Consider the following 24,351-nt stretch of genomic DNA (forward strand, 5'->3'; position numbering starts at 1 on the left):
TGCAAACGCTGTCTCATTAACCGGTGATCACTGGACGTCAGTGAGTAATCAACATTATTTAGGAGTTACTAAACACTATATTGACTCTAGATTCAAATGTGTGACTAGATTCACACATTTTTCTTTTGTTTACAGTAAATAAATAAATAATAAACAAATACAAATCTTAAAATCAAGTTCATAAAGTCACTTAGAAATTCAGCAATTAATCACGATTAAAAAAAATGAATCATTCGAGAGCCCTAGTTTTTTTATATTAACCACTTAATCATTGACTAACATCTTAAACTGATGAAACATATAACTATAACAACATATTTCTTGTGTAAATTTAGGGGAAAGTCAAATATCAATTAAGGTCTGCTAAATTTGGTATTCAAGGACTTTTTGAAGTTAAAGTGTTTTTAAGGGTTTTAGTTTGGGCCTTTTCAGAACAGCTTAAATGGCCCAAGAACACCTTAAATTGATAATTGATAATGAATGAATTAGTGAAATACTTGAAACGAATGTATAAATTACAGTAAGAAGTCACGTACCACTTAAAATGTACTCTAATGGCTTTTTAAATGAAGGCGTTAACGAATGAACAGAAAAATAAGGGGATCTCTCTGGCTACTTAGTGATTCAAATTCTCTTCCGGCTATCATCATTTTCTGACATCTAACAAACTACCAGTGTACAATGTAATGAAGTGTTAGACTTACGTTTGGTCATCTTAAAGGAAACCCTGGTCCTGAATGTTCTCTGGATGAGCAGCATGTGTACATTAGTGCTGCGTTTATGTAGCCTCCTCCAGAGTAATTATACAAACTAACAGGTGATATTCAGACACCGGATGGTGTGGTTCTTTCAGGATGAGTCATATTTGTTGCAGATGAAATGCAGCTTCTTGCATTGTCTCTGCTGAGGTGAGTCACATCCACCTGTTACAGTTTGTGAAAAGAGATACGGTGGCCCGTTGGAGTCATTCACTCACACATTAATAAGTAATTAGTAGCTTTCAAGCAGCTGGACAGCACCGCAAACCTGCTCTCATCACTGCTGAGTCATGGAACTTCCTGTTATGACACACAAACACACACACACACACACACACACACACACACACACACATTACATATGTGCAGTGATAATGAGCCACAGCTGTGAACAAGTGTGTGTGTGTGTGTGTGTGTGTGTGTGTGTGTGTGTGTGTGTGTGTGTGTGTGTGTGTGTGTGTGTGTGTGTGTGTGTGTGTGTGTGTGTGTGCGTGTGTGCGTGTGTGTGTGTGTATTTCAGGAGGAGTTCCAATCTTAATATTCAAGTGTAAAGGTAGGAAGAGGAATTGTTGAATTCCATCCAAAGTAGGGCTGCACAATATATCCTTTTTTTATCGTCATCGCGATATATAAACTGGTGCAATAAACACATCATGAAAGGCTGCGACACATGGCGAAAGACACTCTGAGATTTTAATGTGTTAGTTGAAAGAAAACATCTGTTGCAAACTGCACTTTAAAATGTAAAGAAAATTGTAACTGTCATTCTTCTTTTTGTGGAGCCTTTTATATTCAATTCAATGTTCAATTTGTTCAATAAAATAATGTTGGAAACCACGTCCATTCATGTGTAAGTCTAATAGTCCAGCCAGAGGCCCTCTGAAAGTCACCATGGAAATGGAAAGGCCCACCGGCTGCTGCACAACAAAACAGGCCACCCAGGGTCACCCAGAGGGGCTTGTTGTGGGAACAAAGCCTTGGCACGTGCTTGTTCAACAGCCATCGCTGGATCAATACACACACACACACACACACACACACACACACACACACACACACACACACACACACAGGCTGTTATGTCACTCACTGAGATTGAAAGTTGCCCCTCAGTAAAAGACAGCGAGGAAGTTCTTAAACATACAATGTGTAATTTTCTGGTGCTTGGGGTCCCAATAGGGGTCTCTCTATCCTAGTCTCACTTTGCCAGACCCTCCTCCAAAGCGCGGAGGAGAGTCTGGCTACTCCACACAGAATTCAGGGATGGGAGGAAAACGTGCTCTGGTTTATTGGCATTTCTTTAAACCAATCACAATCGTTTTGGGCGGTGCTAAGCACTGGAGAAAAGCCGCCGCGGCAAAATAGTCTTAGGAAGGAACTTGTTTTGGTGGAACATGTGTACGTTTAAAAGTAGTTTTAGTCGTGCAACAGAAAACTCAGATTGGACAGATAGTCTAGCTAGCTGTCTGGATTTACCCTGCAGAGATCTGAGGAGCAGTTAACCATAGTCCTCACAAATCCACCAGAGGTTAGAACGCCAACACAAAGAAAGCCCAAGGCAACGGATATCCGGCTTAAATGAGTGAAATCCGGCGGATTTTCCGCATTAAAGTTGTATTGTACCTTTAATAATGTTCATGTCATTCTAAGGAAATAACCACAGTGTTTCCCTCATAATTACTTTGATTCTATTTGTGTTGGTAGCTGACCGGTTAGCAGGCAAGCGAGCTAGCATTAGCCAGCAGCTAAAACCACAATCTCACAAAAGCGCTGAGGTGGCCGCTATGGTGGCTTGATTTCGGTCAGAAGCGGGCACTAATCCGTTGGGTCTGATATGGACCTCCAGGGCAGAACTTTCTTGTTATTGCTGTTAGCGTTGTTAGCGTATGTCAGCTCTACTCCCAACTGAAGTATCTAAGTGGCGGGTAGGTTTGCCACCCGTTCCTTAAAATACGGAATCGTCCCGTATTTCAAAATATAATAGTGCATACCGTTCCTGTAGAAGCCACAAGTCCATATGAAATCAATGTTGTTTTAAGAAAAATATCTTTGCCGTCCTTTATTTTTCTGCATGAAAGGTGGCAACTCTAGTGGCTGGGAGTGAGGCAGACCGACCACAGTACGCTAGCTGTCTAACTTAGCATTAGGTTAGTCGACTACCCATACAGCTAACGTTACGTGGCAAATTTAATCATGGTTTAGCCTAACACTGTTAACTGTGGTCAAAACAATCATACCAAAAATAACTTTATGAACGTGTTGAACGCTGTTGTAACCATTTAACGTTACCGTACGGTTTAGACAGTAAGAACTATCATGAGCCACTTGTCAAGGTAGCACATTGTGGCAAACTGAACCGATACTGAAACATCATATCAATAAATTAGGTCTCTAATGTATTACTGTGTTGCAAAGTGGCATGTAATCAATGAAAACATGATGCTGTGTGGCAGAATAAATGCTGTATTACTGGCTATAATTCTGTGACAAAGTATGATTTACAATGACCGTAGCTAGAGGGATCAAGAGTTATACGACACCATTGACAGGGGACCAAACGACAGGCTCCGTGTCATTGACGAAAATGTCAGATTTCTTTGGGTTTGAACATTGTTGGAAGCATTTGGGTACACAACTAGGTATACGTACACTTATTTATAGACCTTTTAAGGCAGAAATATTACATGTTCTATCTTTAAACTAAGAAATGTGGCCAAAGTCATTCTTGACAAATTGATTCATGCTTTTATTACTAGCGGGTTGGACTATTGCAAAGCACTCCTCACTGGCATACCCAAAAACTTCAGCTGGTTCAGAACGCTGCTGCAAAACTCTTAACTAAAACTAGGAGAAGAGAGCACATTACTCCTGTTTTAGCTGCCCTACACTGGCTACCCATCTCTATTAGAATTGATTTTAAGGTTCTTGTATTAACATACTGTATAAAGCTCTTAATGATAAGTTCCTTCATACATTGCAGATCTTTTGATTCCTTATAAGCCAACAAGAGCCCTCAGAAAATCCATTTTAACTGTTCCAAAGTATCCCAGTGGAAAATCTGCTTTCAGCTTCTACGCTCCAAGACTGTGGAACACCCTGCCCAGTTATATCAGAAACACCAGCTCTGCTACTAAAGACCTACCTATTCAGGCTCAAGTTTAGTTAATGTGTTTGTTTTTAGCTTTTTTTTCTACTGCCACTGCTACTTTTTCTATTTTTAGCTCTGGGCCTTTTTTATTATTAATAAAAAAAGGCCCATTATTATTATTATTATTCTCTTCTTATGAACTTCTCTTGGGTATGTTGTCAACATATTTTTTCTTTCATTATTGTATTTTGTTTTAATACCACACTGTTAAGCACTTTGAGCTGCATTTAATTGTATGAAAGGTGCTATATAAATAAAGTTATTATTATAATCATTATTGTTATTAATAAAAAATTAAAGGACCATTAGGGCGACAGTATTTTTGTTGCGAATGTAATGATGTACGGTTTAAAACACACTTGAATGACTCCTGTGTGTTGCAGGGGGGGGGGATAAGCAGCAACCCCACGGGAAGCCTGTCAGTTCACCTTTCACCCCTCCTCCAGAGGGAAATCAATCAATAAACCTGATCAATAACCAATCTATAAGGTGTTCTAATGTTGTGACAGATATCCGTCCCACAACAAGCCTCTAAGGCCGCTGAGGGGCCCCCTCAGGGCCGGGCAGGCAACAATGACTGAATGGCTGAAGCCTTCTTTATCAAAGGATCTGTCGCCCCCAGCACACTTATGACACAAAGGAAAAAAAAATAATCACTGGCAAAAAAAAACCCAAGGCTGAACTGTACAAGCCTGAGTGTAGATGGCCGCAGATCTGAAACACTCAAACTGTCGCATTCTGTCTCCATCTTTAAGAAAAATCTTTCTTTAGTGTTATATTTGTACTGGGATCATCAGTATTTTGTGGTATTTGTCTGAATTGAGTTTATTGTGACTTGATTTTTATTTTTTTTTTTAATCTTTATTAATTTTTTTATTTGTTTTTTAGTGTCTGTATTCTACGGAAGAGGATTAGGGCCACATGTGAAAAATTTTATTGAGTTCTGAGTTTAGAGTCAGAATTCTGCCTCTTTTTTTTTTTTACTTTGAAAAAAAGAATTCAGAATTCAGAGAATAAAGTCAGAACTCTGACTTTAAACTCAGAACTCAAATACATTAGTTTCACAATCCTCTTCCGTAGTATTGTGTGGTATTAGTCTGTGTTGAGTTTATTGTGACTGGATTTGTGTCTGTATATTCTCTGTTGTATGTTTATTGTTATCGGGCCCCCTCCAAAAAGCTGTTAGTAGTTTATTTGGGGTTCCCCAATCTCTCTTGAAATCTCTTTTGAAAACAAACCTTAACTTATGATGCGTTGTACGAATTTTTTCGGTGCTTGAAAAGAGTTAACCAAAGTCTTTAGGTTATATATGATTAAAATAGTAAATAAATGTCTGAAATGAAATTTTGTAATATGGCTTTTTTAGTAGGAGTTTTGTCAAACATCGTTTGGACGCGCTGGTGCGTCTTTCGTCCTCAGAGAGTTAACTGCTCCTCAGATCTCTGCAGGGTAAATCCAGACAGCTAGCTAGACTATCTGTCCAATCTGAGTTTTCTGTTGCACGACTAAAACTACTTTTGAACGTACACGTTCTACCAAAACAAGTTCCTTCCCGAGGCTATTTTGAAGAGGCACCGTGGCTCCATCCGGTGCTTAGCACCGCCCAAGACGATTGTGATTGGTTTAAAGAAATGCCAATAAACCAGAACACATTTTTCTCCCATCCCAGAATGCTGTGTAGACTAGCCAGACCCTCCTCCACAGCGCTGTGGAGGAAGTGAGGAAGCAATGTGAGACTTCCAATCATGTAACCAGTGATCAGAAACTGTGTGTCTGAGGCGGTGTGAGAGTCCCGTACAGGAAACAGGAAACATCACTGCCTCTATCGCTGCCACAGGAACGTTTTAAAACACCAAACACACTGAACTGCCCAGAAGTTTATGTGCAACAACAAAGCTCAGTCGCACCGTCTCTTTTCTTTCTCTCTTTCTCCGGGAAATGAAGCTGCCTTCATGTGCGGTCGGAAATGTTGAGATCTATAAACGATCTGAAGGAAAACAGTTAATGAAACATAAAGTCTACTTGGGCTACATTGGGGGGGGGGTTAAAGAACACAACAGGAAGTCACACAAATAAGCTATTTCAGTGACACTTCCACCGCCACAGAAGCTACAGCGAATCACATTTTTTTCCAACTCTTGTTCAATTGTGTTTGTTCTGTATGTTTAAAAATATAAAAAAAAAACAATAAAAAATTGATCTTAAAAAAAAAAAAAAAAAAAATACTGTCAACAAATCCCACTAAAAAGACCAAAACCAACAATGTGTCCATCTGTCAATACTGTCTTACTTGCCTACCCTAGCCTAGTTTTAACAAATGTCACTCAAACAAAAGTGCACTTGTTGGGGACTATTTTCAGCGGTGGATTAATCCAACTTTGGAGCTCCAGTGAGTATTTAGTGGCAGCAGGACAGAGTGTACGTGGGATTGAGTCAAAATAAACTACAGTGTGTGTTCAAGATGTATTAGGCTTTGATACACACAATTTGTTGTTGGTATTTGTCTTTTAGTTTTGGGTGACAATAAGAAAAATATAGAATACAGTGTCTCCAGTCTCCAGCAGGACGTTCCAAGGAGGGTGAATGCTTTTTTTAAAAACTTTTTCTAGGCATTGTGTATAAAACAGTCCCTCCAGGATTTCGCGGCCTTTTTTTGAGATTGTTGCGGACTAAAATGCCTGATTTTGCAGGAGCTTTTGTAAAAAATTGCGATAAAAGTCGCGATGTCTTTTATATTTTTGTTGCAATGAAGTTGAAAGTTGCAAAAAAAAGTTGTGATTTTTTTTTTTATAGTTCTTTAAAAATAAAAAGCACATTCATACGGTTTGATAAAGAACTTATTGGACTTTAACTTATAATTGCACTCACAATAACGAGCATATAGCTGTCCTCAATTTAGGTCATCCTGTAGCCTACGTCTCATCTCCGTTTTTCCTGCATCCACCGTGTGTTTTTGTGTTTTTGTGTTTTTGTGTGTGTGTATGTGTGTGTGTGTGTGTGTGTGTGCGTGTGTGCGCGTCAGTCGTGGGGGGAACTGAGCAGCAGCCCCGCCCGCTGCAGAGAGCCGACAGGATTGAAACAGCAGCAGCTTTAATCAGCGACTTTAGAGTGAAATCGTTACCGCGTACATTGATGTTAAAATGTATACAGGTTGGCAGGACGGTCTGAAATGTCTTTCGCTGTACGTTTTGTTGGTAAATGTGAGATGTTCGAGTTACATCCATGGTCACACACATCTTGTCTTCATATCAGAAACAAGGAAATGAATTTGGCGACGTATGTGTGTTACGTCAACCTGTTCTTACTCCAGCTTGGTCATTGGCTCTCAGAGTCACTTACTGACGTAAAGTCTGGCACGTGGGACTGCTGGGATTGGTTGAAGTCGCGGGAAAACTCCAGTTACTGGTCAAATTTGCGGAAAAGTTGCGGTGATTGATCAAACTTGCGAGTCGCACCAAATTCACGGTGATTGGTTGAATTTGCGTGAATTGTTGCGAAATCCTGAAAGGACTGATAAAAAGCCGATAGAATCCATTCTTGGAGTTTGATGCAAATAACTTTGTGGTTAAAAGAATATGGTGACAGGGCCATGCATAAAATGATGTCAATCAAAGTTTGATGTTAGTTTAGTTTAGTTTAGTTTATTTGTTTCACAGAACATCAAAAAAATTATTACATTGAAGAAATACAAAAATACATGTGAGGGTGTGGTAGAAACCTCAACCAAAGTACATACACTAATGTAGACGTACAAAATCCAAAATACATTTTGTTATGTTTGTTATGTTAGAATTATGACCTCACAATGCTGTTGGGTTTTGCTGCCTAATTAGCACAGACCCAATTTACTACAGGTGTATTGGAATTGTTGAAAGGAAAAGGCAAACATCAGACACTGCCCCAATCTTTGGTGACATTTCTGCTATGTAATGCATAACGATATCATGACAGTATAGATCCTTCACATTGTAGGAAAATGCTGTTGTGGATGAAGGCCTAAGGCCATTACTGTAAAGTGCCTTTGAAAGATTTAGCGTGAAATTGATTACTTGTACATGGCTAATTAGCCATGCAAATTGAATTGACCACTGTCATCACATCAATCAGAAAGCTCTTCTCATATTTATAAAATATAAAAAATATATATTTAAAACAAATTGCATGTACTGTAGCAGCTATAGAGAGTATGGCTAGATAATCCCTTCACGTCAGACAGTTACAATCACCTACTACAGTATGGGGCTGTGCAATTATTCAAATTTTATGGAGAAAAACCATAACGCACATTACACGCACATTACATTTTGCAAGTAAACTCTTATTTTGTCAAGTGTACTGAAGGGGAATTCAAAAAGTCCAACGGGAAAAGGATGAAGGGAAGTTTCACAGTTCAAGGTGTTTTCACTGTTTTTTAAGTTCAATAAATGCAACATTTTTCCAAAAGTCAATGAGTAATAGTGTTAAATAACTGATTTCAATATTGACCTAAATAGTATTTGTTTTTTTTTTCCCATAATTGAGCAGCTCTACCACAGTAATACATAAAATGATATTATCAAACACCGTGCTGATGAATGATGACTCACTCTTTATTCTTTCAAGACACCAAAATACTGTTTCTGGCCTGACTGCAGCCTGACTGAAAATGTTGATTCTGACACAGTATTTAGGCTACAGTATGTTTAACACTGGGCATCCTCTTTTCACAATCTATAAGTTCTAGAAATATTGATTTTGTCTATAAATGATTAAGACCTAAAGATAAACTGTCTGTATATATGTACATAATCTAATATTTTTTCCTCCTAATCTTTTTCTCACTTTATTATATTATGTGTGTGTGTGAGAATTCTGTGAAAAACCTTTTAAAAAGTTGCTCACAAAAAATGACCTTTGTCACTGGTTTAAAATTGAATTTGAAATTGAAAATTATCCATTTGCCAAGTGTTATTTCTTTATGCAAAAACGTCCCTGTCAAAGCAACATGGGGTCTCCCCTGTGTCATTTATTCTCTTCCAAGTATAGCGACACCATCCATGGGCGACACATGGACATGCAGTCCATCCAGGGATGATAATCTACTCTTAAAGACTGATGAACGATAACAGGCAGCCTTAGTGCACAGGGACTAATAATAGCTACACCCACAAGCATGAAGGGGATAAATGCACTGTTTCATCTTTGCCACTAGATGTCATCTCAAGCATGTATTCTCTGAGACTACCCGAGACCACAATAACATCATACTGATTCATACATAATCCAAAGAAAGATTCATGCATCACATATAGCAAATATATGGATATACTGCCATTAGATCACCAAACAAACACCCCTTTCAGAAATAAAGACAAGTTATTATTGATGATGTTAACGGGTCTGCAGAGCAGAAATGATCAGCTAAGGATTAAAGGTATGTTTTGACGCATAAACAGAGATTGAGCTTCAGTTACTATTACGTAATAGTGACTATTGATACAATGGGATATCATTATTTTCATAGTAAAGTGTTTGACAGAAATTCTGTCAGGATGTGTGCTGTCATGTTATGTCATTGCTGGAGTTCACTCACAGCTCTGTGAGGCAAACGGCATCACAGTTTACACCAAAAATCAACAAGTCTGTATGAGGGGTGATTAGTGCCACAGTAGGATTAACACAAGTGCATTAACAAGCAAAAGTTTGAGGCATTGTATCGTCACATATATTAAAAAAATTCTAGTTAAATTGGAATGTGACTCTGACTTCCATATTGCCATACTTGGTAAGCGTTTTATGAAAGCAATATCTTACTTTGAGGCCGTAACACACCGGGAATGTGACAAAGAAACAACACAAAAATGCAAAAATAATTGTGAAAATTAGAGACCTGCAAAATGAAGTGGTACCACCATATGGTATGATTTCTGCAGACCACACAGAAACGCTTCTTCATTACGTTAAGAGAGATGAATCCCAACAGAGACACTCATGGAACGTGTCCATATACGCGTTGTTTTCATGGCAGGGATCGCCCCGCTTCCCAGCATTACACGCTAGTGGGCTCACCACTGGTAGTTATCAGTTTCTCTTCACTGACCACTAGTCTCGCATGTCCAGACCTTCCTCCACAGCGCTGCGGAGGAGGGTCTGACTAGTCCACACAGCATTCCGGGATGGGAGAAAAACGTGCTCTGATTTATTGGCATTTCTTTAAACCAATCACAATTGTCTTGGGCGGTGCTAAGCGCCAGATGGAGCCACGGTGCCTCTGCAAAATATCCTCAGTAAGGAACTAATTTTGGTGGAGCATGTGTACGTTCCAAAGTTGTTTGAGAAAACTCTGATTGGACAGATAGTCTAGCTAGCTGTCTGGATTTACCCTGCAGAGATCTGAGGAGCAGTTAACCATAGTCCTCATGAATCCACAAACGGCAACACAAAGAAAGAGGAAGGGGACGGACATCCGGCCGCAAATTCCGGCGCAAATTCCGGCGGTACCGGAGTATTCCCGGAAGTGGAACGTCTTCCATATACCTGTAGACTATTGACCACTGACCAGCAAAGAAAACCACCCTCCTACAACCGCGATGGCTGCACCTGATTAGACGAACGCATCACCTGGGGCTGTCTACTTCCGGATTTCAAAATAGACCAACATGGCGACTCGGAAATGTCCTCCTTTTAACGAAAATTCCGAAATGTATTTCTGAAAACATTTTACGCGAGAAATTGTCTATGCATCTGCTGAATCTGTCTTCATTTCAGATCGACAACGGTCAGTTAAGAAAGATTTTTGTCAGCTTTTGAGAGGCGCGAGACTCCACCTCCGGCTTCTCTTGTGTCACTAATCACCCCTCATACATGTCTTTCTGGTTGGGGGTTAATCCCACCTCCCCTCCAGCTCGCGGCACAGAAACAAATGTGTTATTCTCTCGTCTAGCCTGAACATTCAGTTAAAAAACAGACAGTGTTTCTCTGATACAGGGCTGGTTCTAGCAACAGAACAGAAGCACATGTGATCCGCTGTTATAAAAGATGGGATGACAGGAAGAGGAAAGAAGAGAAGAGAAGCAGACGACCATTGGGTGGAATACAAAGGTAACCAGACTTGCTTTGTTTGCTTTAAAAGAAGAAAGCCTCGGCTGTGACCAGCCTGGCTTCTGTTTCCTGTAGAGACACTGAGGGGAACTGTTGACTGATGAAATCGATGTTCCACTCATTTTCTCTGGAAGGGGAAAGGATGGAGACAAATAAAAGCCGACGTGCTCATCATCGTCGTCACGGCTGCGCGAAGGCGAACAGGAGGCGATTTGTTGGAGCGTCGTAGTGCAGGATGCCTTCAGGACGGCGGGGATGATGGAAGTGAAATGAGACTGCTTTGCTTGTCGTGTGGCGTTTGAACAAGCTCGATGACCCGCCAGCCAGCCGCCGCTGTGACCGTCTGAACGCTTTTAATATTTGACCTGCCTGATTCCTGCTGAAACCCGATGAGTGCCCTGATGGGCTGCAACTGGCGTTAAGAGCAGTGTCGGGGGAATTAGCTAGGCTAGGCTATATGTTGAATAATATTCATGTTGTTGCCGTGCATGTTTTTCATGCCCACATTGTCTTCTTTTGCCATTTCCAGCCACAGCCGTTTTGTAAAGTTTGATGCCGTTCTGATGCTTTCGATTTCGTTTCTGTTTGGATTCGCAGCGCCGCCCGTCACACAGTTCAATTGCCTCTCAAGCTGTCGTTCCAAATTTTAGAAAAGCAATCGAAAGTAATGAAATGCGCTACGTTACATTACTTCGATAAAGCAATTGAAATAACTACACTGCTATTACGTTTTTAAATAGGGCAGCCTATCACGTTCCCAAAGGATCCTTCCCAGCGCTGATTCAGAGGAAGCCGTCACTGCGTGTCTGTCTTCAGCACCGCGGACAGCGACAATGACTCGGCTCCGCAGGAAAGCTCTCGTGGCGCTGTTCCTCTTCACGCTGTTTATTTTCGGGGCCATGATGGGGCTCAGGACGCTCAAGCCCAGCGACGGCTTCTCGGACCTAGCCCCCGGCATAGGCATAGATTTCCCCGGGGAGAAGTCGGACCGGAGGCGGCTGGATGGGAGAGACGTGGCGCAGGTGTCGCCGGGCCAGTTCCACACGGGCGGCAGCAGCAGCAGTGACACTAAAGTGGTTTTCACCAGATCGGACCGTGAATACAGCATATTCTACGATGTTCACATCTTCTACTACCTGTGGTACGGCTCTCCCAGCATGGACAACAAGTACATCCATTGGGATCATGTGCTCGTGCCTCACTGGGACCCCAAGATCGCAGCCAGTCATGCCCAGGGAAGGCACACACCTCCGGAGGATATCGCCTCGAGTTTCTACCCGGAGCTGGGAGCCTACAGCTCCAGGGACCCGGCGGTGCTGGAGGCACACATGGCCCAGATTGAGGCGGCTGCAGCAGGTAACTCTTGCAACACTGCATTCATAGGCGTAGATTTGACATTGATACATCGATGTCCGTCTAGCCAACAATATAACAGCCTACAAGTCCAGCTGAAATGATTAGACCATTAAACACACAACTGTTTGGATCCTTTACACTTTCTACAATGGGATGATTTTTCTGCTTAGAGTACTTTTACTTTAATACTTGAAGTACATTTTCCTGATGATACTTTTACTTAGGTAACATTTTCAATGCAGGACTTTGACAGTGTGGTATTGGTACGTTTACTTAAGTAAAGGATCTGAATACGTCTTTCACCACTGGTAAAGGCAAATAGTAGAACATGTAGAACAGTCTGGTAAGTTCAGAAAATGACATTTACTGCAATGCAGAATTTAAACCAGGAAAAGACAACACTTATATCATATTACGATATCCAAAATCTAAGACGCAATCTAGTCTCATAATGTATATGGATGTCGATAAGATATTGATATATTGCCCAGCCTACCTGAGGGCTGACTGTACTCAGAGCAGACTTCCTCCCCATGCTGTGGTGTCGTAGGGGTGCTGGTGTTGTCCTGGTACCCCCCCGGGGTGGCAGACGACCACGGCGAGCCCACCGAGGACCTGGTTCCTGTCGTCATGGACGCCGCCCACAGGCACAGCATCAAGGTAACTGGTGAGACAACCGGTATGTTTTTACCTTTCAGATTCTGATTCACTGAATGAATGACTTGCCAGGGATGGTTCGATGTTAGCCTATATCCACCGAGTTCCACTTCTGGGATTGTTCCGGTGCCGCTGACAATTCAGGCGGATGTCCATACCCTTCCTCTTTCTTTGTGTTGGCGTTCTAAACTCTGGTGGATTTGTGAGGACTATGGTTAACTGCTCCTCAGATCTCTGCAGGGTAAATCCAGACAGCTAGCTAGACTATCTGTCCAATCTGAGTTTTCTGTTGCACGACTAAAACTACTTTTGAACGTAAACATGTTCCACCAAAACAAGTTCCTTCCCGAGGCTACGTTGCAGAGGCACCGTGGCTCTGTCCAGCACTTAGCGCCGCCCATGACGATTGTGATTGGTTTAAAGAAATGCCGATAAACCAGAGCACGTTTTTCTCCCATCCAGGAATGCTGTGTGCAGTAGTCAGACCCTCCTCCGCAGCGCTGTGGAGGAAGGTCTAGCAATGTGAGACTAGTTCAATGTTAAAGCTGAGAACAACATAATCTTAACCTTGTGGAAAGACAGAGAAAAGGAGCACTTCTTTTTGCTGGTGGATGAAAAAGTCTAACACGGTGCTCTCTGGTGCAGGGAAGATCAAATAGCATCAGAACAGCGTGCAAACCAAGGCACTCTTGTTAAAGAAAACGTTTTTGAAAAAGCCTTTATTAATGCATATGCATAGCAAAGAGTAAAAAATATGCATCAACGCGCTGCGGCACACAGGCCTTCTTCAGGGTGACTAACCAGGAATGAGACACAAACAATAAATATATAGGACAAAGAGAGGAAGTGATATCATACTCTAAACCAGTAAAAAAGAAAAATGAATGACAACATACTGTAGTTACAATATATGAGACAGAATAAAGTCCTAAAGTGCTAAATAATAGTGGAAAAATAATTTAAACATCTATAATCTCATGATAATCTCAACCGTGTTTCTTTTTTTTATTGTGTGTGACATGTTATTTTGGGGCTCCATCCATTGACCCCTGTTCCATTGCTGTTCCATGTCTGTAAACCATTTGGTTTTGTGGAGCAGTTAATACTCCAGCACAGCATGGGTATACTGTATGTAGACGTGGATTTAGTGTCTCCGGCTCTTAGTTCCCTCAAAAGTCAGCACAGTTAAGACATTTGGTCAACAATGCACATTTGAGTATTATTATTACATTCACCAAAGTTGAACTTGCAGTAAAAGATTTTTGCACAGATAAAATGTTGCTTATAAATGCTTGTGTGACAGGTCCTTAAAATATAGAGTTAAAAATGAACACAATCTAAAAAAATGTGTCTTAACAATGTGTGTTAAAACTGTACAAAAATTCAATTTCTGACGAAAACCAGTGTACTGCGCCAGATATCAGCTGTTCTTATAATATTTAATGTGTATGAGAGTGTGCTCCCAGCGTACTTTTATCACATCATAATGACCAGATCATGAAAATATTTGACTGAAGCGTTTTGTAAGAGAGAGAGAGAGAGAGAGAGAGAGAAAGAGAGAGGGGGGGGGGTGCTCTCAGAGCAGACAGCTGTCAGCGAGCCTGTACGGAGATATGAATAACATGATTTCTCTGTGTGCCATGTAAACATCATATAATATCAACCGAATATGATCAAAACGGGATAAGCTTCATAACCGCAATATTCATGTCCATGTTAACACACATGATTCAAACAACATGCTAGCTCCGTACGTGGGTTTAGTGATACTCAGCGTCCATAGCAACCAGTTTATCTACGGATCGAGTCAAAAAAATGAACATTCTGATTAAAACCCTCTGAGTTCTGAGGGCATTTTCACACATCTGCTTAAATGTACCTTTTTAAGGTATTTGCATATAAGTGATCCCCGTGTGTTTCATATCAAAATGTTCAGAACAAACTCAGCTTTCTGTAAAGTGAGGCCCAAATGTTTCCTAGAGCGATGTGTAAAGAGATAATTTGGTGCTAAAGCTGAAACATTGAAGTTGGCTTTTTGAAAGTCCTCAAATCTCTTTTGAAAACAAACCTTAACTTATGAATTGTTTCGGTGCTTGAAATGAGTTTACCAAAGTCTTAGGTTATATATGATTAAAATAGTAAATAAATGTCTGAAATGAAATTTTGTAATATTGCTTCTTGAGTAGGAGTTTTGTCAAACATTGCTTGGCCGCGCCGGTGTGTTTTTCGTCCTCAGAGGGTTAATAGTGGATGGGTTGTTGGTGAAATAAGGTATAATTAATGAGACAATGAGGACTGTGAACAGAGCACAGAGCAGAACAGAGCTGCTGTCGGCTGCTGCTCCTGTGCACATTTACACATTGTTATTATTAGATGAGTTGCATAGCTCACAGAAAACAATGTACTCACAATGTGTACAGGATTACGGACCATTACCTTGAATAAAATGACAGATTTCTCTTGGTTTGAACATTGTTGGAAACATTTGCGATAATGTAAGTGCACAACTCAACAAAAATATATAACATGGGTCTAGTCGGTTTTTTTTACACATTTTAGTGCGGACAATTTACATATTTTACCTTTAAAACTGCATTTTTTTTATCCACTTGAGAAAAAGTGTTTCATGCCCTTTATTCTAAATGCAGCATGTCTTGCAGCTGCATTGCATTGTGGTCCACTGAGGCTCCTGACAGTGAAGAAACGGGTACCTACCCAAGTGGCATCTTCAATGTTGATGCGCTGACATTTACAGTGATATGGAGGTTGTAGAGAGATGCTATTAGACGTCTTGCTATCTGAGCCAAAAGCCATTTTTTTAAAAAGTGCTTCAGAGTAGATATGTCTTCTTCAGTTCTCCACTCCATCTAACGAAGTCAGTTGTACTTTAGCACTGGGGGGGGAGGGGGTCAGAGAGCATACAGCCATAAGATGCTGAAGGTGCTTGGCACAGCAGTGGCAAAACAAGCCGAGCACAGACTGTAGATTCAGCATTAAGAGGACAGAAGAGTTGTCCCTCAGTTCCATGCTCCTTATATGGAAGTCTTAGAGCAGGAACTGGGTCTCTCTGTGTGTCTCAGTCACACTTACACAACACTGTGTGTCTCTCCCAGCTGACCCGAGGGCTAAAGCTCCAGTATTTCAGAGCGTTGACAAAATACAGGCTGAAGTCTGTTTGTGAGCAGTCGTGTGTGTGTGTGTGTGTGTGTGTGTGTGTGTGTGTGTGTGTGTGTGTGTGTGTGTGTGTGTGTGGCACAATAAACAATCGCGAAAGACACTGAGATTTTTTGTGTTAGTTGAAAGAAAAACATCAGTAAAAAAACTGCACTTAAAATGTAAAAACACTTAAATATCTGTGGTTTTTATCGCAAGTAATATCTTTATCGCGATATCCAACAAGGTTATTGCATATGTTCCTCATATCGTACAGATCTAATCCGAAGCAGACCGCTGGTGTCACAGATATCAGTTGAGAGCAACACATATGACAGACAGGAGGACCCAGGCTGATCTAAAATCCCCTGCAGCGCTCCATCCTCACTAATGAAGCATAGATTGACCCTGTTCAGCCAGGGAAAGGATGATGTCAGGAAGCTAGCAGCAAACAAGAAGAGAGAAATGAAAACTGTCCCAGATCAGAAAAGTAGTATGTTTTAATGCAGGGATCTACAATAACGTGTGGGTGGCCTAAAGTCTTTATACATACCTTTTTTGCATAGAATCCTAAGCTATTAAATAGCCTAATAATTGTTGGCATGATTTTATAAATCATGTTTTAATGTTAAACATACATGTGGCACAGTGAATCCTTAGGATTATAATGTATCTGTGGATGGCTACCTTATAGTGACTATACCTTACCTATAGGCCAGTAAGCAGTGAGAATTTATATTTGCTGATAATATGCTGGATTCATGTTAAGACTTTTTCATTTTTTTTTTTTTTTACTTTAAAAAATTAACAATTATTTGGTGTCCCCCCTGCATTGACTCTGCGGACCCCCTAAGGGTCCTGGACCTCCTGTTGAAGATCCCTGTTCTAATGACAAAAGCTCTCACTATAACACGGAAACTTTCTTGTTTTAATGATGAAAGTATTGCAGGGATTTGAATGTTTTAATGAACTGATTGAGCCTTTCTTCCTCTTATAGTCAACACACAGTGACATGTGCTCTTGCTAAGGAATGTATGCAATTCTTTTTACCATCAAGTCTTGAATAAAAGCATTAAAGCTGCACCAACAGGGGCGGATTGGCCATCTGACAATTCTGGCAAATGCCAGAGAGGCCAGACCATTTTTTTTTTATGTGGGCCGGTCAGATTTCTTTTTTTTATATACAAATAAATTGTTTTTACAGGCCGACAGCGCATAGGTAGGGTTTTTATCGCGATTTCACTATGGTTATAATAATAATAGTAATAATATTAATAATAATAAATATTAAGCATTTGGCCAGTCGGCCGGCCTGGTCCCGAGATGGGCCAACCGACCCAATCAGAAGTTACTCAAATTGGACATTCAGTCAAAATCAAGCACGTCACCTTCAAATGGGATCTCCGTTTGCAGGGTTCAGGCTGTACCGGACCCTCCTGGTGATCATGCTGCTCTGGGGGACCGGCTGCACAGCGAGAAGCCGCTGCTGACGGGCGCAGAGCTCTGCCGGAACTCCGACTGCTGTCTGTCCGCGCGGCCATCTGATGGCATCAGTATTCAATTGACAGTTTCATTACCAGTTAAAAAAGTCTTGTTGTCGCGTTCAGTGTTTTGGTGCAGTTGGTTTTAACACCTGATGCGAAGTGTAGGCCTATAGGAGTACACATGAAAACCCTGAACAAGCAGCGTCGCTCTGCTCCGTCTTTCTGCTGTGCCCCATTCAGGTAGTGTCACGTTTTACACTATGTAGGTTAAACTCTGCAATTACATGTATGCATGAACTGTGGTGGTCCATTACAGTGTAGGCTATATTCAACATCACTGATTATTTTTGATCAATAGAATGTAGAAAACATTACACTTCACAACGTTTTGTATCCATAACATGATTGTGTTATTTATTTAGCAGTAAAAGCAGTAGCCTCTGTAAGTCAATCCTACACTTTTCAACTTGGGAGCAAAACGTGCTCTTTGGGGAAAAACAGTGACCATAAAGCCGTGTTCATGCTATTTTAAACAACTGGACCTTGGGGTCAAGTGTTGTCCTATCCGGCCCATGTCCCAGATGTGAAAGCCCCCTTACTGGACTACTGAATATAATAATATTCTATTATATTTAGTATTTTAAATTGTTACCTGCCATCAGAATTTTGTGATTTCCTTGCCATAAATATAGACATTTTTACCATAAATTGGTGCCCAAAAATGTATCAGAATGCAGGAATTGAAGTCCTTTACCCTCAAAATTTCCTGGGGGACACCAGACCCCACTGCTTCACGTGTTCACCCAAAGGCCAATTATGAGCAAGGAAAAACCCTGAAGTACAATCACAGACAGCCATAAAAACATATTAAAATTGCAGTTAGAGAGTTAAAACGGATGAAAAGATGGAGAACCAGACGGAGAATATGTACAGTGTCAACAGAGAGAAATGTACTGTAGAGAATGACAGTAACAGCATACAAACAGCATAAACAGACAGACAGTATGTGTACATTTGTTATAAACATAGGCTCTTTAAAAAGTAGTAATCATTGTTTGCCAGTTACTTATTAAATGTTTAAAAATCTGTTACATAAGGTACTGCTTATATTATTTCACCATTTGTACAGAAATGTAATTAGTGAATGCACGTGTCCGTGGGTGGGGCTGCATGGTAATGTGGGCTGGTGTGACTACAGTGCCAGGCTGAATTTTTGTCCCAGTCCGCCCCTGGGCACCAATCAATATTGTCATATGAGCAGTGGGTCAAATGATTGTGTACTGTGAAAGGTGTTGTTTGTAGTGACACACCCACAAAGAATTATTGCCCAACTGTGCAGTTCCTCTCAGCTCTGTGGAGCGTTTTAGTGTCCGAAGGCACTTTAAGTTGTTAAAGGAACACGCCGACTTATTGGAAATTTGTCTTATTCACCGTAACCCCAAGAGTTAGACAAGTCCATACATACCCTTCTCATCTTCGTGCGTGTTGTAAGGCTGTCTGACGGCTCCTGGGACAGCAGCCCATCACAGTACATGCAGGTGAATGGTTCCAGCAATCCTACTGCTCCCAATAAGTGACAAAATAACGCCAACATATTCCTATTTACATGTTGTGATTTGTATAGTCACAGCGTGTACAAATAACAACGTAACATGAGACACAGCCATCTTCTAACCGTAAACAAACCGGGAACTATATTCTCAGACAGGTTTGCTGCAAAGCAAATCATTCCACCCAAGTACTATATTCTTCCGCCTGAGAATATAGTTCCCGGTTTGTTTACGGTTAGAAGATGGCTGTGTCTCATGTTACGTTGTTATTTGTACACGCTGTGACTATACAAATCACAACATGTAAATAGGAACATGTTGGCGTTATTTTGGGAGCAGTATGATTACTGGAACCATTCACCTGCATGTACTGTGATGGCCTGATGCCGCTGGAGCTGTCAGACAGCGTTACAACACGCACGGAGATGAGAAGGGTGTGAATCGACTTGTCTAACTCTTGGGGTTACGGTGAAAAAGTTCCTTTAAGCCTGAGCTGAAATTGTGGCTAGCTCCGTGGCTATAGCTATAGACCATAGATTATATTCCTAAAATAGAAGTATTTTAAAACTAAGTAAAGCGCTGTAACATGAACACATAGTGCCATAAAATGATAAAATCCGAGCAGCAGTTGCTGGTTGTATTTAGCCGCTACAGAGTCTCGCATTACCAGACCTTCCTCCACAGCACTGCAGAGGAAGGTCTGTCTAATCCACACAGCATTCCTGGATGGGAGAAAAACGTGCTCTGGAAGTTCGTCAGCAACGGAGCAATCCGTGGAACGTCGAGGCTACCACCGCCAATAGGTGACTGTGAGCCGGCTCATTTCAGGCGCCGTGGTAGTTCAATTCAATTCAATTTTATTTATAGTATCAAATCATAACATGAGTTACTTTACAGATAGAGTAGGTCTAGACCACACTCTATAATTTACTAAGACCCAACAGTTCCATTAATTCCCCCAAGAGCAAGCATTTAGTGCAACAGTGGCGAGGAAACACTCTCTTTTAGGCAGAAATCTCGGCTAGACCCTGACTCTAGGTGGGCGGGCGTCTGCCGCTGCCGGTTGGGAAACAGAGACAGACAATAGAGAAATATGATTCATAATAATTATAGCAATTATAGCATGAACAGTGGTAATACTTAGTATTGATGGTATCTTATGGAAATGTACTGTATGCATTCTGGATCTACTCATACTCTGTTGTATGGAAATAGAAATGTAATATTTATAATTCTGTATGGAAGAATTATAGTTGCTATTGCCTATTATGGTTGATAAAGAGGATTTAAAGGCATACCTGATGAAGCACAGAGTGAGACTGACGGAGCAACATGTGAAAGGTGTAGCTTGCTGCTTTTTGTTTAAGATGTATTCTGTTAATAAAACTGTCAGTCCTAGTATCCTGGTTTGCGCTGATACTTTGATTTTTTCTGTTTACCCTGCACCTGCTGGCACCCAGCAGAGATGCACTGCTGTGCACGCGGTGTCTTCAGTTTTTTTTGTTAAACATGGATGAGTTATGTGCACACATATGCAGATTATTTCAGGTTATTCTGGGTACACTGCCATTTGCAGACCTCAAGAAGCCAAGTTGCCTTGCACAGACTCGTTTCTTTCTTTCATAAGATATTTTGCATCTGCACTTTTGAATTTATCATCTCAGTTTGCATAAGTAGCTGATGTAATGTAGCATACGCCAACATGATGATATAACAGCGCTCCAGATTGGCGTTTGTCATCTGAAGAGAAGCCAAACGGTGGTGAAATCTTCAGGAGGCCTGTCAGTTCATACACCCGAGGCTGAGAATGTAAATATGAGAGTTTTAGTTTCAGTTTAGTTTATTTGCACAAACATAGTATGAAGTACAGTAGTGCAGCCATTAGTAATAATCAGTGGTGGAAGAATTATTCACATCCTGTAAAAGTACTTATACCACACTGTAAAAAAATACTCTGTTACAAGTAAAAGTCCTGCATTTAATGTGCAATGTTAAGTATAAAAGTATCAAGTATCATCGTAAAGCTGAAGAAATATTGTTGACAAGCTGCAAAAGTGCTCGATCTGTGGAGTGTTTCTTCCGAAAGCCATAATGATGGTTGTAGAGGATGTTGTTCACAACTAAATGTTTGGAAATTCTAGTATAAAACAAATTTTTTTCCAGAATCTTTGAAAAACACCGTAAAATAGATAATTTCCAAAAAAAAAGAGAGTGTGTCGGCATCGGGGGGGGGGATCTGAGCAAACAGAGCCATTTATTTATTCAGCCCAAACAGGAACAGATTGAGCAGCCGCGTCTTACCTCGCTGGCCTTTCATGATTTACCAACAGTCGAGCCTGGGCACCAAACACTGCAGTGTTACCATGGAAACTGTTTAGGAAGACCTTGCAGCCTCTTTTGAAAGATGGAGTGGGCGTCGGAGGCGCTTAGTGTTTGTGGCTCGACAGCTTTGTCAATGCTTTACTGTTTGCCGCGGAGCTGCAGTAGACCTTTTTTTCCCCTTCTTTGTGACTGAAGCTGACAAGCGTACCATAGTTGTTCCTGCATGACAGAGGGCATCAATCACTCAGCTCTTAGCTGCTGCCAAAAAACACAACACCGTGTCCTCTGTCCAACTCATACCTCCAGTTTTAGGGGTTCTTTTTTATTTAGTTCTTCTGAAAAAAAATCTCTGCTGCATATGAACTAAAATTCCTTCCGGATCACATACATCCAAAAAACAGAGTACTCTTTGGAATTTGAATTATTTCTGTAGTTTGAAAGGCCTTCTGAAGTCCTATTTACTGTACATGTGTTAGGCTATGTTTAGATGGAAACAATCTCTAGAGAAAACGCAAAAGTGGCGTTGCGTTCTCACTTTTTATTCCGCGTTTAGACAAGCGTTATGGGGGGGAAAATCTGCGTGCATATGGTGACGCAAAAGTGTGTGAAATGCGATCCACAAAGTCCACGCGCCTGCGTAGAACTTTCCTCCTCCTCTCTCCCTCTCCTCTCCCTAGGAGCGCAAAGTGAACAACAAAAGCTGACAATTTTGTCTGGACAGACGAGGAGGTGGAGTTATTGCTCCAAAGAATGCACACACAGACACACACGCAGCACACACACACACACACACACACACGCACTCGGCACACACACACACTCACACAATGCATTTTTACCCTTTAGACGGGAACATGACGGTGGAGCGTTTTTAAGATTTCCACTCTGGAGGGTGGTTTCACTTTTTTGCGTTTTTAAGCCCCAAAAATGCCGACGCCATCTAAACGAAAGGCACATCTGATAAAATATTTTGTCGTTTTCACCCGCGAGCGTATTCATGTAAACAGGGCCTTAGTGAGGGCTAGAATAGGACTGTATTTAAACTTCACAGTAGCTTATTCTCTCTTTTGATGCTTTAATGACAATAAGCAGCAGAACAAACATGGGCGTGGGTAGCTTTGTATATGTTTGTGTGTGTGTGGTTCTGCAAAGAAATAACATTGTAAAATCAATCATACATCATGTATGATGGCTTTTACAATGTTATTTCTTATAGATAGATAGATAGACGGCCTTTTGTACAACAACGCAGGACTAGTATTACATGGGGGCCTCTAGTAATTTGTAATAATTGCGGAGGTTGTCTGTGATTTTAATCCCGTGTAGTCTATATACTCAACGTTCTACTTCCAGGATTGCTCCGTTGCAGACGGAAATTCCGGGTTTTCCTTCATTTAGGACAGATGTCCGTTGCCTTGGGCTTGGTTTGTGTTGGCGTTCTAACCTCCGGTGGATTTCTGAGGACTAAGGTTAACTGCTCCTCAGATCTCTGCAGGGTAAGGCAGGTAGACTATCTGTCCAATCGGAGTTTTCTGTTGCACGACTAAAAAAAGCGAGACTACCTGTCAACGCAACACATTCTGACTCCCATCGTGTCAGAAAGCGACGCTTGGTCAGGCACCTTTGGCGTTTGTTTTTGATGCAAAAAGTACCTGTCCATATATGTGTTGTTTTCACAGATGGAACGCCCAGCTTCCCAGCATTGCATGCAGTCCCGGCATTATGGGCGGGCTTTAGAGTCAGCTGTGCCCGCCCTGGACGGACAAGCCTTTTTTGTACTGACAACTGACGAGCCTTTCACCAATCCCACCTTTTGTTTTACATTTTTTATCCATAGGCTAAAAAAAAAAAAATATCGTTTTGAACATACATAAATCGTGAATAAAAATAAAAGGGTGTTTGTTCTTATTTAAGAACGCCAACACAAAGAAAGAGGAAGGGGACGGACATACGGCCGAAAGGACATGCATCCGGCGGAATTTCCTGCGGCACCGAAACAATCTCGGAAGTGGTACGTTGAGGATATAGACTACAGATGAGACAACACGGGCCGGGCCTGTGGGGATGCTGAGCATCTGCTCCTCTTGTTCTCTCCTCCTCCCCTCTCTCAGCTTCACTTTTTTTTTAAGAAATCCTCAGCATCCTGCGGGCTGAACTTAGCTCCTGCCATTCTGTCTCCTATCGTTATACTCAGGGAAAGGGACACTGTTTGCCTTCCATTTTTTTTCTCTTTCATGACTGATGGCCCTTGGACAAAGATGCCTCTCCAATGGGAGATTATTTTTATACCATCTGTAGAGTCAGTCAATCTGCATCATGCAAAGGAAAAGGCACAAACGAAATAAGAGCTGCACTGAACTGCTATAAAGATATTTAAGCCCGGGCGCCCGGATAGCTCAGTTGGTAGAGCGTGTGCCCATATATAGAGGTTTACTCCCTGACGCAGCGGGCCCAGGTTCGCCATGACCTGCGGCCCTTTGCTGCATGTCATTCCCCCTCTCTTTCCCCTGTCATATCTTCAGCTGTCCTGTCAAATAAAGGCCTAAAAAATGGCCAAAAATTATCAAATCAATTATAAAAAGATATGAAAACCTTGTTTTTCAATTTATTATGAATATTAGTATTTATTTCTAGTAACCGAAGAACTGGAGCTTCTTGGAACTAGTCTTTGTGAAACAAAGAGACGGTACCCACGGCAATCATCTTAAGAAAGAATGTAAAATGCCTTCAATACATCTAGCTAAAGAATGGGGTTACTTCCTGAAGAAAGGCTGGATGACGAAATGTGTTGAAGTTGTTTTTAATCTGGTTCTATTGAGAATGTGCCAGATTTAATACATCTG

The 24,351-nt window shown here is 41.2% G+C and overlaps 1 protein-coding gene across 1 annotated transcript in view; it reads left to right on the forward strand.

Moving 5' to 3' along the window:
* Positions 1–3,237: 3,237 nt before the first annotated feature.
* Positions 3,238–24,351, forward strand: part of si:ch211-30b16.2 (glycoprotein endo-alpha-1,2-mannosidase-like protein) — a 30,181-nt gene continuing 9,067 nt past the window's right edge. The window contains exons 1-3 of the mRNA XM_031278852.2: positions 3,238–3,249; positions 11,434–12,342; positions 12,893–13,002. Of these exons, the coding sequence (XP_031134712.1) occupies positions 11,820–12,342; positions 12,893–13,002 (633 nt within the window). The 5' untranslated portion in view covers positions 3,238–3,249; positions 11,434–11,819. The remainder of the gene's footprint in view (positions 3,250–11,433; positions 12,343–12,892; positions 13,003–24,351) is intronic.

This window comes from Sander lucioperca, chromosome 16 (assembly GCF_008315115.2).
Source record: "Sander lucioperca isolate FBNREF2018 chromosome 16, SLUC_FBN_1.2, whole genome shotgun sequence".
NCBI classification, from domain to species: domain Eukaryota; kingdom Metazoa; phylum Chordata; class Actinopteri; order Perciformes; family Percidae; genus Sander; species Sander lucioperca.